The 16,707-nt window shown below is 38.2% G+C and overlaps 1 protein-coding gene across 2 annotated transcripts in view; it reads left to right on the forward strand.

The window, feature by feature from the left end:
• The window catches only part of LOC126281157 (E3 ubiquitin-protein ligase ariadne-1), a 76,615-nt gene that overhangs the window by 13,912 nt on the left and 45,996 nt on the right, over nucleotides 1-16,707 (forward strand). For both annotated transcript variants that reach the window (XM_049979825.1, XM_049979824.1), the window contains exon 4: nucleotides 7,936-8,004. In XM_049979825.1, coding sequence (XP_049835782.1) covers nucleotides 7,936-8,004 — 69 coding nt within the window. The remainder of the gene's footprint in view (nucleotides 1-7,935; nucleotides 8,005-16,707) is intronic.

Below are 16,707 nucleotides of genomic sequence, written 5' to 3' on the forward strand. Positions count from 1 at the left end.
TCCTCTTAGTATATGGATATATTATAACACGATGAAAGTGTTAATGGTTGAACAGCTGTTATTGGTGTTCAACAGGCGTAATATTTTGGCAAGCAACTACGTTGCCATCATCAGGTGCACAGACGAGCTGACCACCAAGGCGCTAGCTCGGGGCCTTTATCTTCTCCCTCCCTCCAGGTGTTCCCAACGTGGTCCTGGGGTGTATTTTCCCCTCTTAATTGGTTTATGTTGCACCTTTTCTAAATTTTCCTCTTCCGCTAATAACCAATAGTTAATAGGTGATATTTTACTATAAACTGTCATTTTAATTATATATGGGCCTAGTATTGTTCCATGATATCCTGGAGTCTAGCCCTTGACCCATATTGTTCTCGTTTTGCATCACTATGACCAGATACCGCTTGGAAATTACTTCAATAATACGCTGATTTACTTTTGTGTCATTATTTCGTTGCATATTAATTTACTGGTTTTAAAGTGAATACACCTGTGAGTTTATGTTATCAGTCTGATTTCTTCCCCCTCAATGGTTATTGTGATTTAGACCATTATCCCTGCTGCGAACAGTTTCATTACTGCTTACTCTACAATAATTGGATTCCTTCGACCATGGTAAGGAATTAGGAAAGTATTTGTTATTCCTGTTCCCCGACTTTGTCTTTCACTGAATAATTATCATTTCTTTCAGTACTCAGTGTGTCTAAATGCTAATAACTCATTCTCGGTTTTCCACACTCTATACAATATTCCTTGTCGAGCGTGGTATCTTAAACGTCTAATGAATACTTTTACTAAGTGCATTTCATGTATTGGATCATCAAAGTACTTAGATTTTGTCAAATGTAATTCTATGTACTTTTTATATGTGCCCCATGAATTGCTGTATGGAGTAGGGTCTAATAACTTTAAGATTAATTTTTGCCGAGTACTTGATGGCCAGTACTTTCTCTTAAAGCTTTCCTCAAAATCTTTCCTAGACACACATTCTTCTGCATGAGCATTTCCCCATTCCACAGCATCTCCCATTGAACATCCTAATGTGAAATCTATTTTGTTTAAGTCATCCCACTTTTTAGGTAAAGATGTGGCAAGCACTCTTAAAGAATAAATTGGGCGTACATCGCCATCTGGTTTATACTTTGTAGATTGCTTTGCTAAATTAAACCCATTTCCTATATATAAATCCTGTATTACATCGTTAGTTGGTCCTGTCATAGTTTCAGGTTTACTATTTTCTAATTTCTGTTTAGTATCATCTGTTACTTCCCATATTGTATTAAGTTCTTGTTTACTGTTAAATTTACCTTCCCCCAGAAGTGATTTTGTCATTATTTATTTCTGTTTTGTGTTTTACTTCTTGCTTTACAAATAAGTGTAAATGTTTAACCAACTGTTTTATAGCATCAGGTGTCCTAATTACAGCATTTTTCTGTATGGACATGATACATTTATTTGCATCTGAAATACTGGCTCGTACCGCTTGGAATTGGGAATTCACATTATCTACATAGCCCGTCCACTGTCGGGTTGTTATTCTATGTACACTTTCTTGTAAATAATCTGTTAACACTTGTTTAACTGCTTGTTGCACCTCTACTGACACTGATTCTCGTAAATCATTTACTTTAGAGTTTATTTCCATTATTTTAATGTTTTGATTATTAATTTGTGTGTTAAAGTTAGATTCTGAGTTATTTTTTACTTCTGTATTTTACGGCTTAATACACCATCTATTGATTCAGTAATTTGTTCCTTAATGGACTTAATTAATTATACTCGTTCCACTTTCCATCCTTCCGTATCCTTCTCTGCTTGTTCTTTAGTTATATCTTCTAGTATCGATCTTAACTCCTCGTTTTGCATTGCCATTTTTCTTGTGATCGGCATGCACTATTTATTACTAGTCAACAATATTAACATTAAACCCTATACTCACAGAACTGTTCCTACTTTGTAAATGTTCAGTGCTCATCCATCTGCTGAACTGTGAACTGCATGCTGGTTGTAGAACAGCTAAAGCCGACGTCTCTCTTGTGCTGCCATTGATTGGACAACACAACACCCCGTACTCATGTAACTGCTCGCTGCTCTGCATTGATAAATCCTGCTGCAACGATGTCCGCCGTATGCGTTATTCAGTTGAAACAATTTTGTTAAGTTTTGAACTAATTCCATGCACTCATTGCTTGTAATATGAGTGCACTTTCTGCTGCCACTGTCGTCTTTATTTTTTCTGTTTCAGGTTTGCGACAGTAAATTATATTTTCCATTCAGATATCTGTTTAATATTTGTTCTTTGACAGTTTGTTCAAAAGAAGCTCTTAATTATTTTAGATTTATTGTTGCGTGCGTTATAAGACACTGTTGTTGATTACTAGTTGCCAGAAGCAACTTCTCTATCTTCTATTCTTTGGAGTTGTAATTCTGACTCAAATAATTTTCTGCACTTACTTGCTGGTGCATTCTCCGTTCGCGTTTACCAGCGTACGGGGTGCATTTTTCCATCTTTTCTTGCTGCTGTTTATTTTGTAAGGTTTGTGGTGAGTCTTGTGCCAGCAGTAGTGAGAAGTTGTGTCCCAAGCTGATATAACAGGGCAATATTTTGACCACCCTAATACATCATCAGATGAAAGTAGTAGTACCTTTATCCCGGGAGATCCGGGAAAAACCTGGGAATTTTTTGATCCGAGAGAAAACTCGGAGAAACCTGGGAATTTTTCGTTGTTTTAGTTTTCAGTGAAATTTTTGTAAGAATCGCTATTCTAACAGAGGATATTACTGTATGCTGCTACTGCAGAATAATACTGCAAAAATAAAACCTTAATGAGAAAAAAACGAAAAGAAAACATAAATTGCGAAGGAAATGTGCCATATACAACAAAAAACACAAAGCTCATACAAGTGTTTGCCCACAGCAAAATGTGTCAAAGGCTTTAGGAAGACTGTGCAATGCTTCATAACAACAGATTCGGTGCGTGACGTCGCAACTGTTTACATTAGATTCATTTTAGCTGTTACAAGCAGGCTCATGTGCATGCGCAATTGAGTGGTGTACGAGTAGTGCCTTCTCCCACTTCTGGCTACAGAAATGTGGCTGTTGGCTATAGAAACAGTCACAGCAAGCAGCTAGATGCAACCGGAGTGCGGCACTAACTTAGTATTGCCCCGGTTCGGAAATATCTAGATTCAAGGCTGTTGTGTAGAACAGTCTGAATTATAGTGGGGAAGTGTGTAGCCTGCACGTGACCTTAGCCTGCACGTGACCTGCGATTACATGTAGTGATTTTGCTGTTTCCTTCACGTCAAATGAAAACAAAATTGATTTTTATGTCCAGGAGATATCAAATGAATTAAAATACATTTACATAATTACAGAAAGCTAATATACGTTATTAGTTTCAGATTTTATTTCCACTTCTCTGATAGCCATTCATTTATTGCCTTGTAGAACAATGAAGGTTTTTTGTCGGTTTGCTAAAGAAATTTGGTTTTTATTAATCTTTTACACTGAGGCAGTCAATGCGTTTGAAACAAAGTGTTCAGTTCGACACTATTTGCTAATTCAACTGCTCACTGCATTGCAAGTGCACGTTATCATCTTCTAGCACATATGGCATTATGCCATAATAAAGAATCAAAAATGACTTAATACAGTACTGGTACTAAAAGAAAATTTACATCCTGAAACCCACACTGAAAAGCTTAATATCAGGTCGAGGTCTTCGTCATTGGGAATCTGGGCATACAAATGTGCTCTTTAAGTAAGCACTTTAAATGTGCCATTTTAGTGTGGTTCACGAAATTCTGATGCTCTTGGAGTATCTTCTGATGTCTTTTTTTCTTTTATGACATAGTGTAAGATCTTTTAATGTTTTACTGTATGAATGTACAGGCTTTCTGCATCATAGCAGCTGCCAAAGCGCAGTGGTGCCTGTTATTTGGTGCTCTCTGACGACTACTGAAACTAACCTATTACTAACAGTTCACGGGACAATATTGCGAATGGTGGTTTGAAAAGTGTTACTTTCAAAGTAAATTTCCTTTTATGCAATTTAAACTATGTGCAAGAATATACGATGAATTTCTTAAATCGCATAGCGTTTTATGACAAGCCATTTGGAAGTATTTCGAGCCCAGAAGATCACACACTCATGTCGTTATTCCTTTTTGTGTATCCTTAAGTGATGTTGCTTTTAGCTGACATCACGTGTCCTGTGGTCTGAATATCCGCTGTCATCGACTAGCGGGATCCTGTGACATGAGCTATGACTTGCTTACAAAAGTGCATCGCAACTCGATTACAATGCTTCGGAAAGTAACGTGCGGTGTTTGGTGGAATTTAAATTTATACTTTCGTAATACAAAAATATGCAGTGTACATGTTGCTGCACACCAAAAAGCTTTCCAAAAGGAGTTTTCTTCATTGAGTTTAGTTTTCTAAAGTGCTTTTTTCCTTGTCCGCATATACACCCTGTCAGAGTAGTTTTTTTGGTCATCCAGATCCTTCCATGCCATGTCACCTCCCTGTCAGTTCAACTGAAGTGAAGATTCCTGGAATGCTTCTGCAAATTCTCTTTGCTGTGCTACCAAATAAATAATGACACTTCTCACAAACAGGGCTATATTTGGCCCAGCATTTTCACTATTACTTTCCACAACACAACTAACAATTGATACGGTAATACCACTCTCTTGAGTGCATTCAAACATCTGTACGTGTATACTGTAAGAGCTGAGGGGGGGGGGGGGGGGGGGGGGCAGAAAAACAACTACCGCCCTTCAGTTGTTCATTACAACCTTGTTGGTGTGTCATTTACTCCATAGCTCTCAGATTCAGGCATTTGTCGCACCATGGCACAAATGACTCCCGGACGACCAGTGGCTGTAATACCATTTTTACTGGTCTCCTTCTCACTGGCTCCACCACTGTTCCACCTTCACTGCATACAAGAAAGGAAACCAAACAGTTTCCCTTTCCCAATATATTTATCCGTATTCAATTTACTCATGATCATCTCTTATCAACAGCTTTGCAATGGAGTGTTGGGATGTTTACAAATATACTGAAACAGTACATGTCCCGCCATTCAGACGAGAGATATCTTGCTTAAGTCTCAAGTTACATACATGTTCTTTTTAACAATTCTATTATTATTATTATTATTATTATTATTATTATTATTATTATTATTATTATTCTACTCTTACATCTTTAAGCTACCTTTACATAATTTCTCCAACATAACTTTTTATAATCATTAATGATCACTCTTGACTATGTTGTCTTAATTGCTTAACTACTTTGCTCCTGTTTGGTAGGATTCATTCATTTTCTTGATATGTGTAATATTATTTCTCATAGCTTGTTACTTTCTTTTAAGAGTATGGCTATCTTTTCTCGGTCAGCCGAGGTATCTGAGGAACATGCATAGTACAAACGTATTACTTGTCATAGGTCAACTTTTCTTAGGTGTGCTTACTGCCTTTTATTCATCATTCCTAATTAGAGTACACTCCAAATTTCAGATATATTTATATCTTCCATTACCTTTCCTTCTACTTTCTCCCATATCCCCTTTTGACTTCCATGTCTTTACTCTATTTCAGGTCTTAAGTTTTTCGCTTACTACATACTTCACATTTCAACTCATTACATGTCTAAGTATTCTTAATTGCACTCTATTCTTTCTTTTGTTCTCTCTTTTCTTAAAACCCAAGCTTCAGCTAGCTTAACGATTCAAAACATTACTGTTTCTACTGCCCTCTTCTATTAATCCATTTTCTGTACCTGTATCCTATCTTTCTATTTGTCATCCTACTATTATCGTCATGTCAAATAGTATTTAGTACTTGTTTGCTTGTCCTTTCTCCCCTCCTAATTTATGATGTGAGTAAATAGACATTTTCTCTATTAACCACAAATTATTTCTCCCATTTAGTCCTGGACAGTGATCCGTCTTAAATAACATCTCTTTACTTTATCATAGTTCACAAATTTACTTTCACATCTGTGCAGCATTATCTCCTTCATGTTGTACACCTCCCTCTGAGGGTGCTGAACACAAACCTGTATTCACCTTACAACCCAGCTCTGCCCTGGAAACAGTTGTGTCTACCTATGAATTGTTTCTGAGCAATTAATCTAACCCCAGTTCTACCTTGTCTTTGTGTGCTTGCTAATTACAGTATGGAACATAGATTTTGATCTGTTTACCTTTCCGGCAGCAAAAGAAAAAACTCAAAAACTGTTGGGCCTCCCGCATCTCTGGATTGCACAATGTGGTATCTGTTGACTTCAGAGTTTGGCAACTTGTAGAATCTTGTATAGGGTGTCAGTAAAGGTTTGCTATTTGAACCTTAAGACTACAACAAACAGATAAGTAAATGTGGGAAACATTGTCATTGTTCTCCAAACATGGAAATATGCAATCTTTATTAGTAAATTAGCAACAGTTCGTTTCTGGTAATTAACTGTTATCTTCAAGAGGATATAGTTAATGTTTTGATTCATTGAACCAGCGAAAGACAGTGGCTGTGGGAAGAAACAAATACTCAGATGCCCAATGTGTTTGCTTGTAGCTCAGTTTGAAATTGTAATAATCATTTTTATATAAGTATTGTCCAATTTCATAATACCATAGTACTATGTTTTGTCATAATTTTTGGCGCTGATCACTGACAATTTTAACAGTAAAATTTCAGTGAAGCAAGACTTTAAAGATAAGTGTACTCAGTCACAATCCTGATTCATAATGAATGAATTTAGGATTAACTCTTGAATGTATAAACTGAATACTGAACATAACTAAAGTTTGTATAAAACATGCCTCTTTCTGGGGTTCAAAGTGGAGTTTTATATTTCAAGTTCCTGGTGGATATCAAGCAGGAAATTGAAAATCCCCAAATGTTCCGAAACAAAGTAAAAATAAAAACCTTATTACCCACTCTTATATTTAACAAAATATTTGAACTTGGAGATGTATATATTTGGCTTATCTAGTGTTTGTATTAAATGGATTTTAACTTTTGACAGTGTGTAGAGAGCTGATAGCGCTTTGTGTACTGGTATTACACTGTTGTCAGGTGATCTCATACATGTTTGACATTCACACTGGGTGCACTGAAGAACGGGCATATTTTATGATTGCAGTAGAGCATGTAGTGGTTTTATAGCTATAGCTGTAGCATTATTGATTTTCAGTGTGACTACTTCTTTGATAACATAATGTACAGTGTTCTTTCACTTGAGTTCTGCCACAATCACGTCTGAAGATGAAATTGTATACTTTAAACATTGATTTTGTGAATTAAATACCATCATAAAACAGCTGAATGGATTATCTAGTAATCGTATATTAATGAAATACAGTTGAACATGCCGTAGATTCCACCCACAAAGATGAATTACGCAAAATGTTGTATGTGTAGTTACATAAATGCTTTGTTTCAATTATTATATGCAAATGGCCGCTCAATAATGTAGGAGGGGGAGCAATGGTTTTCAAAGTATAACTTGGCTTCTTCCACATTTTTGAAAGCACTCCTTCATGGTGGGATGCACAATCTGACAGTGTGTGTGAATAAACAACTTGAGCTTGTAACTCACGCCCAGACCCTTGCCTTTTGTGACCACGCTCGTAGTAAGTTATTGGAGTATTCCCTATGGTCCAAATCAAAGTATCAGCCTGACAGTACATTTCCAAACTCTACAGCGACTCATCCATGTTTCTTGCTGGGCTTGCAGTTGTAAGACTTATGACATTGTGGGAGATGCCATGGTTGTTTCTGTAATGAAACTCACTGGCAGAGTAAAACTTTATTTTAGAGGTAATGTTTGTTGTTGTTAATTTATGCATTGTAAAAGATGAGACATTTGAATCAGATTTACGTGCATTCTTTGTCATCATTTGATAACTGAAATTATTTATTTTGCAGTTGCCAAGGAAGGGGTCAGCAACAGGAACAGAAGAATGTGAGATATGTTTTTCAGTCTTGCCATCTTCAGTAAGTTGTACTTTATGCTTCTTTATGGTCAGTGGTGAACTGTTCGTGTGTTTATTTGTGTCAATTCTAAGGACACATAATTTGTTGAAGATACAGTAAAAGTCTGTTCTGCGTTTATCAGAAGGTTGATCCAGCATTAGAATAAACACACATTTTCTATGATTCAATTAATACTTCTCATTGCACTTGTAGTCACTACAAAATATAACTGCTCCTTCTTGATAATTTAATATCTGTGAAGTAAAATATATTGATATGTTATGTGAAATAGCAAGAAACTTAAAAAATTAAAGAAATTTTTAAAGTTAAAAATTTAAACATTCTTGATTGCATAAAAATGTTTACATTGGTGACTAGTTTTAGTCTATTTGCAGAACACCTTCAGATCTTTACCCAGTGGTGTAGCAGATATTCTTAACTAACATATTGTGTTACATATAGTTTTCCTTCAAAAGGAGTACATATTATCTACATTTATCATACATTAACTCTATTTTAGAGTTTGTTAGAGGTTATAATTAATCTTAACACAGTTTAGAAAACTAGTGGTTTTTACCACAGGTCTTTCAGTGTCCATAACAGAAATCTCTTTTTGTGTATTTGCTTCAATTCTTGCAGGGAGTTAGTAATTTTATTAGCTCAACAAATTAAACGATAGTCGGCGGGCTTGATTTAAAGTTATTTGATCTCTGTGCTGTAATATACCGCACCCAACCACAATGCAGCCCCACTGTGAATGTTGTTCTCGAACAGGAGATGAGTTAGTTGTAAGCACTTGGAAATCCCCCTGACAACTGTCAAACGATTGGCAACTGCTGCCAGCTGGTGTATTGCAAGAGCTCCCGAGAATCATGTTCCTGTAGTACTTGTATCAAAGGTACCTCAGGTACTATTCTTATCTGTGGATCCTGTCTCCTCTGTAGGAACTATGGGATCTGTCATTACTCTTCCACTTGAGTGTGAGTGGCATGTCAGTGGTAGATCTAGGCATCCTGTACATGATAGATGGGGGACGGAGGACTCGGGGTGTTACACCAATCCCCCTAACCAACAAGATCAAGGTGTTGTCTTTCACTGAAATTTAAACTGAGCCAGTGGAATTCATTTCACCTGCTTTGGGAAAATCTGCTTTGTACACAAAAGGTAGGGGTCTATTAAAAATTAGCAGTTCAAACATATGGTGAATAATGATACCCCTTAGGGAAATGGCAGCAAGGGATGGCAAGAAACATGGAGGAGGACACTCAGTGTATGTCTGGAGGCCTCATTCAGTATGTTGGAGAGGTTGTCTGTCAGCCATTGACGAAACAGGGTGTAACCAACAAGAGATTGTGGTGCACGTTGAAACAAACAATGCTTATTGTCTGGGCTCTGAGGTCATACTTGAATCATTCCAGCAACTAGCAGAGAATGTTGAGAAGACCAGCCTTGTGCACAAGTTTAAACAAAGCTCACAATTTGCAGCATTGTCCCCAGAACTGATTGTGGTCCCCTTTTTCTGAATCAAATAGAAGGACTGAACCAAATACTTTGAGGGTTCTGTGATAAGCTAGCCTACAACCTCCTGGACTTTCACCATACAGTTGAGAACTGTAGGACCTCTTAAATGTTTCAGGTATGTGCTGCACATCAGAGGCTGCTATCTAGGTAGCTGACTGTGTATGGAGTGCACAGAAAAGTTTTTTTATACTAGGCGTACTGCATTCTCTACAGATAACGATAGCTGTAGGAGACTTAAGTATAACTGTAAGATCCAAAAGAATGCCCCCCCCCCCCCCCCCCCCCGCCAAGGCAATAGTATAAAAACCCTAGTAGTTAACTGACAAAACATTTGCAACAAAGTGTCAGATTGAAGTGCTCCTGAAAAACAGTGAAGCTCACATAATATTAAATACAAAAAGCTGGTTTGAACCTGAAATTAATGGCAGTGAGATTTTTGTGGAAAATTTAACTATGTCAGAAGGATAGGCTAATGGGGGTAAAAGTTAAAGCTACATGTGAGATTGTGTGGGCAGGACTCAGTATCAGGGGTGAACGTAAAATGGCTATTGGATCAGTCTCTTGCCCATGAGAAGCATCTGCTGATGTAACTGAATATTTCAGAGACAACTCCAGTGTGCTTGTACTTAAATTCTCCAATAATAATGCAGTTGTCAGTAGAGACTTCAATCATCCAACAATCAATTTGGAAAATTAGTGTTTTGTTAGTGGTGGAAGAGACAAAAGATGCTGTCAAGCATTACTAAATGCCTTCTTTGAAAGCTACATAGAACAGATAGTTTGGAACCCCACTCGTGGTGAAAATAAATTGCATTTAATGGCAACAAATAGACCCGCCTCTGAGGATGTCCTCATCAGAACCGTATCAGGGAACTTGATGCAGCTGTGGCAACAATGAATACCAAAGTACAAAGGACAACTACAACAAGTAGAAATCAAACAATCGCAAATCCGATATGGAGTGTAACAATGTTGTCAGAAGGAAAGTTGCTACTCACCATATAGCTGAGATGCTGAGTCACAGATAAGCACAAGACGCCGCCGCCACAAATACAGCATTCGGCCAGTAAGGCCTTCGTCAAAATTAGATGACAAACACACACATACACATTCACGCAAATGCAACTCACACACACGATGGCAGTCTCAACCAACTGAGGCCACACTGCGAGCAGCAGCACCAGTGCATGATGGGAGTGGCGACTGGGTAGGGGTAAAAAGAGGAGGGAGAGAGATGATAGGGTAGGGGTGGCAGACAGTGATGTGCTGAGGGGAGCACACAGGGTCGAGATGGAAAGAGGTTAGGACAGCTATGTGCAGTCAGGAGGTTAGACAGAGGGCATTGGAGAGGTGGGGACAGGGAATGGGGGGAGGGAGGATAGTGGAAAACGAGAGATGTAAAAAGACTGGGTGCAATGGGAGAATGAGGGCTGTGTAGTGCTGGAATGGGAACAGAGAACGGGCTGGACGGGAGAGGACAAAGACTAACTAATGTTGAGACAGCTAGGGTTCTGGGAACATAGGTTATATTGCAGGGAAAGTTCCCACCTGCACAATTCAGAAAAGCTGGTTTTGGTGGGAAGGATCAAGATCTGGCTGAATATTTATGCAGCTTCATTGAGACAATACTTCATTAAAGAAATTGCATCATCTGCAAAAAGAGGATACCATTAATATTGTCTGCAAGGTCATTAATACGCGAGGGTCCCAACACACGTCACTAGGGCACACCCGAAGTGACTTCTACATCTGACAGTGACTCGCTATCTCAGGTAACTTGCTGCATCTTCCCTACAAAAAATCTAGTGGCAAATTTTGCTTGATTCCCCATGCAATCATACTTTTCATAATATGGGTAGAGGTGATACTGATTCAAATCCTTTATTAGGAATAAAGAAGTACTCCATCTGATTAACTGCCCTTCAGTACGTTGTACGAAAAATGCGGGTTATGTTTCACATGATCGATGTTTTCAGGATCCATGCTGATTGGAATGGAGGTCATTCTGTTTGAGATACCTCACTATGTTTGAACTCGGATTGTATTCTATGATTCTATAACAAGTCGATGTTAAGGCTGCTGGATGGTAGGTTTGTGGCTGATTTCTACAGTATTCTTCCAAATGGGTGTGATTTGTGTTTGTTCCAGCTGCTGCGCACTTTTTTTGTTCAAGGGACATTTGATAGATTATAGTTAGAAAAGAGGCTAACTCAGGTTCAAATTCGGCACAGAATCTGACAGGGATTCCACAGAGATCCGGAGTTTTGTTCAATTTTAATGATTTCAGCTGTTTCCCAAAACTGCTGACATTAACATTTATTTCACTAATCTTTCCAGTGGTCCAAGAATTGAATTGGAGCAATTCTACTGGGTTTTTACTTTTGGAAGCAGCATTTGAAAACTTAAGTTAAGCATTCTACGTTTTCATTAGCTATTCACAATTTCAGTTCCTGTCTCATTTGTGAATGACTGGACACTAACTTTGGTGCCACTAATAGCCTTTACATATGACCAGAATTTCTTTGGGTTTTGTCAAAGATCATTTGACAATATTCAGCTTCAACAGTCACTGAAGGTTTCATACATTGCTCTCTTCACAGTGAAATGCATTTCACCTGTGCTTTGTTTTACACCTATTATGCGGCGTCTCTGCAGTGAAGGGAGATGAAAATTTAATAGTCATCGAGGACTGAAATTTGTAGGAAAAGGAAGAGAAGGAAAATTGGTAGGTGAATATGGAATGGGGGTAAGGAATGAAAGAGGAAACTGCATGATAGAATTTTGCCCAGAGCATAACTTAACCATAGCTAACATTTGGTTTAAGAATCATGAAAGATTGTTGTATTCGTGGAAGAGGCCTGGAGACACTGGAAGGTTTCAGATAGATTATACAGGATGTCCCATTCAAACCTCCCTGATTTCAAGGACACAGGAGAGAAAAACCACAGTAGATACAACAATGAAAAATGCACCACATTGTAGAGCATCTCAAAGAATTTATATTCCCATGCCAGAAGTGCCAAATGTTATTGCCAGAGTGCAGCATGGTTGCAGGAAGTGAAAATGGCGACTCCACAGCAGCGCACACAAGCAGTAGTGTGGTTTGCAGAAACAAAATCGCTGATTACTGTGCAAAGAAATTATCATTGTGTGCATGGAGGTGATCCACCTGATGTGAAAACAATTAAGAAATTGTATAGGAAGTTTCAGGCAACAGGAAGTGTTCTGAAACATTCTGGCGGTGCATGTTACAGAGTTTCAGAAGAGACAGTGGAGGACGTGAGACAAATGTTTCTCAGAAGCCCACGTAAGTCAATTCGTCAAGCATCTAGGAAACTTGATGTACCTCAAGCAACATTGCATCGTGTAGTTCACTAGTGTCTTCATATATGTGGTTACAAAGTGCAAATTCTGCAACATCTGACATGAATGACAAACCATGCCGACAACAAATCTGCAGATATGCTGGAACGTATTGATGTGGATGCCAGCTTCCTGGAAAGAGGTTTATTTCGTATGAGGCAATCCTTCATCTATCAGGAATGGTTAATAGGCATAATGAAACTTCCTGGCAGATTAAAACTGTGTGCCCGACTGAGACTCGAACTCGGGACCTTTGCCTTTCGCAGGCAAGTGCTCTACCAGAAGTAAAGCTGTGAGTACCGGGCGTGAGTCGTGCTTCGTTAGCTCAGTTGGTAGAGCACTCGCCCACGAAAGGCAAAGGTCCCGAGTTCGAGTCTCAGTCGGGCACACAGTTTTAATCTGCCAGGAAGTTTCATATCAGCGCACACTCCGCTGCAGAGTGAAAATCTCATTCTGGAATAGGCATAATGTTTGGATTTGGGGTTCGCAAAATCCACATGTCATTAACATGTTCATGATAGCCCTAAACTAAACATCCGGTGCCTGCCTACCACATTCACCCGACATTATGCTGCCTGATTTCTTCATGTGGGGATTCGTGAAGGACCCGTGTATGCGACCAGAGTGGACGATATTTCTACATTGCGACATCGTATCACTAATGCAATTGCAACAATAACAGAGGAGATGTTACAGAGAACTTGACAAGAAATTGAATATAGATTTGATATTCTTCATGCTACAAATAGTTCACATGATCAGGTGTATTGATGATACATAAATAAATTCTTTGAGATGCTGTACAATGTGGTGCATTTTTCATTGTCATATCTACTGTGGATTTTTTTCCCTAGTTCTTTGAAATCAGGGAGATTTGAGTGGTACACCCTGTATAATGGTAAGGCAGAGATTTAGGAACCAGGTTTTAAATTGTAAGACATTTCCAGGGGCAGATGTGGACTCTGACCACAATATATTGCTTATGAACTGTAGATTAAAACTGATGAAACTGCAAAAATGTGGAAATTTAACAAGATGGGACCTGGATAAACTGATAGAACCAGAGATTGTAGAGGGTTTGAGCATTAGGGAACAATTGACAAGAGCGGGGGAAAGAAATACAGTAGAAAAAGAATGGATAGCTTTTAGAGATGAAATCATGAAGGCAGCAGAAGATCAAGTAGGTAAAAAGATGAGGACTAGTAGAAATCATTAGGTAATAGAGGAGATATAAAATTTTAATTGATGAATGAAGAAAATATAAAAATACAGTAAATGAAGTGGGCAAAAAGGAGTACAAATGTCTCAAGAATGAGATCGACAGGAAGTACAAAATGGGTAAGCAGGGATGGCTAGAGGACAAATGTAAGGCTAGAGGACAAATGTAAGGATGTAGAGGCATATATCACTAGGGGTAAGATAGATACTGCCTAGAGGAAAATTAGAGAGACCTTTGGAGAAAAGAGAACCACTTGTGTGAATATCAAGAGCTCAGATAGGAAACCAGTTCTAGGCAAAGATGGGTCAAGCAGAAAGGTGGAAGGACTGTATAGAGGGTCTATACAAGGACAATGTACTCGAGAGCAATATTATGTAAATGGAAGAGGACGTAGGTGAAGATACGATGGGAAATACAATACTGCATAAAGAATTTGACAGAGCACTGAAAGACCTGTCTAAAAAAGGCCCCGTGGAGTAGACGTCATTCCAGTAGAACTACTGATAGCCTTGGGGGAGCCAGCTTTCACAAAACTCTACCATCTAATGATGAAGATACATGAGACACGCAAAATACCCTCAGACTTCAAGAGGAATATACTAATTCCAATCCCAAAGAAAGCAGGTGTTGACAGGTGTGAAAATTACCGAACTATCGGGTTAATAAGTCACGGCTTCAAAATACCAACATGAATTCTTTACAGACAAATGGAAAAATTGGTGTAAGCCAACCTTGGGGAAGATTGGTTTGAATTCTGTAGAAATGCTGGAACACATGAGGCAATACTGACGCTACAACTTATCTTAGAAAATAGATTAAGGAAAGGCAAACCTGCATTTCTAGCATTTGTAGACTTAGAGAAAGCTTTTGACAATGTTGACTGGAAGACACTCTTTCAAATTCTGAAGGTGGCAGAGATAAAATATAAAGAGCTAGGACTATTTACAATTTGTATAGAAACCAGATGGCTGTTATAGGAGTCGAGGGGCATGAAAGGGAAACATTGATTGAGAAGTTAGTGAGACAGGGTTGTAGCCTATTTCCTATGTTATTCAGTCTTTATATGAAGCAAGCAATAAAGGAAACAAAAGAAAAAATTGGAGAAGGAATTAAAATCCATGAAGAAGAAATAAAAACTTTGAGGTTTGCCGATGACATTGTCATTCTGTTAGAAGCAACAAAGCAGTTGAACAGAATGGACAGTGTCTTGAAAGGGGGATATAAGATGAACAACAACAACAAAAGCAAAACAAGGATAATGGAATGTAGCAGAATTAAATCAGATGATGCTGAGGGAATTGGATTAGGAAATGAGACACTTAAAGTAGTAGATGAGTTTTTCTATTTAGGGAGCAAAATAACAGATGGTTGAAGTAGAGAGGATGTAAAATGTAGACTGGCAATGGCAAGGAAAGTGTTTCTGAAGAAGAGAAATTTGCTAACATCTAGTATAGATTTAAGTCTCAGGAAGTGTTTTCTGAAAGTATTTGTAGAGTGTGCAGCCATGTATGGAAGTGAAACATGGACGATAGATAATTTAGAGTAGAACAGAATGGAAGCTTTCAAAATGTAGTGCTACAGAGGAATGCTGAAGATTAGATGAGTAGATCATGTAACTAATGAGGAGGTACTGAAGAATTGGTGAGGAGAGAAATTTGTGGCACAACATGACTAAAAGAAGGGATCTGTTGGTAGGACACGTTCCGAGGCATAAAGGGATCATCAGTTTAGTGTTGGAGGGAAGTGCGGAGGGTAAAAGTAGAGGGAGACCAAGGCTTGTTTACACTAAACAGATTTAGAAAGATGTAGGTCGCAGTAGTTACTCGCAGATGAAAAACCTTGTACAGGATAGAGTAGCATGGAGAGCTGCATCAAACTCTTTGGACTGAAGACAACAACAACAACGACAAAACAACAAATCCAGTACCTTCTGCACATTCATCTTACAGGTGTGGTAGACAGATACCATCCTTGTTTCAGTTCTCTCGTTATTCTGAAGGCCTCTCAAGAAATTTCTTTCCCCCGCATTATTGTCATGTTCTGGAAACTTGTAGAGTTTGATATTTTTATTTAAATTTTTGGGATTTCCTCTGACCACAGCATCTCAAACAATAGCTGTAGTGGCACTGTGTTATATGCTTCCTCAAGATCTATGAAGACCAAATGACTACTGAGATTCCTTTCAAATATCTTTTGCGTGATCTTAGCGTTAAGATGTTATGTACACATGACCTATGTCTCCTAAAACCACTTTGTTTTTCTACATCATTGACATATTTTTCATTCTTGATTTTAAAATTCTCCCATACAGCCTGTTAATTGAACTTGTAACACTTATGCCACAATAATTGCTACACTTTTTCTTGCTTCCTTTTGTGTGTTTCTGGCTTAGATACTCCAAGTCCCACATTGCTGGAATTTCCTCCCAATACCACGTACATTTATTAAATATTAAATAACTTGCTTAGATATTTAATAACTTGCTTAGATGTTCTTATAGAGTGATTGGGCCATATCTTACTAACTCTGTTTTTACATTTCCAGGCGCAGGTGATTTCCTAATTTTCATTTGTGTAGCTGTGTTCTGTATCTCTTTCATAGTTGTTTTCTGTACCTCCTCA

This window comes from Schistocerca gregaria, chromosome 7 (genome assembly GCF_023897955.1).
Source record: "Schistocerca gregaria isolate iqSchGreg1 chromosome 7, iqSchGreg1.2, whole genome shotgun sequence".
Classification (NCBI taxonomy): domain Eukaryota; kingdom Metazoa; phylum Arthropoda; class Insecta; order Orthoptera; family Acrididae; genus Schistocerca; species Schistocerca gregaria.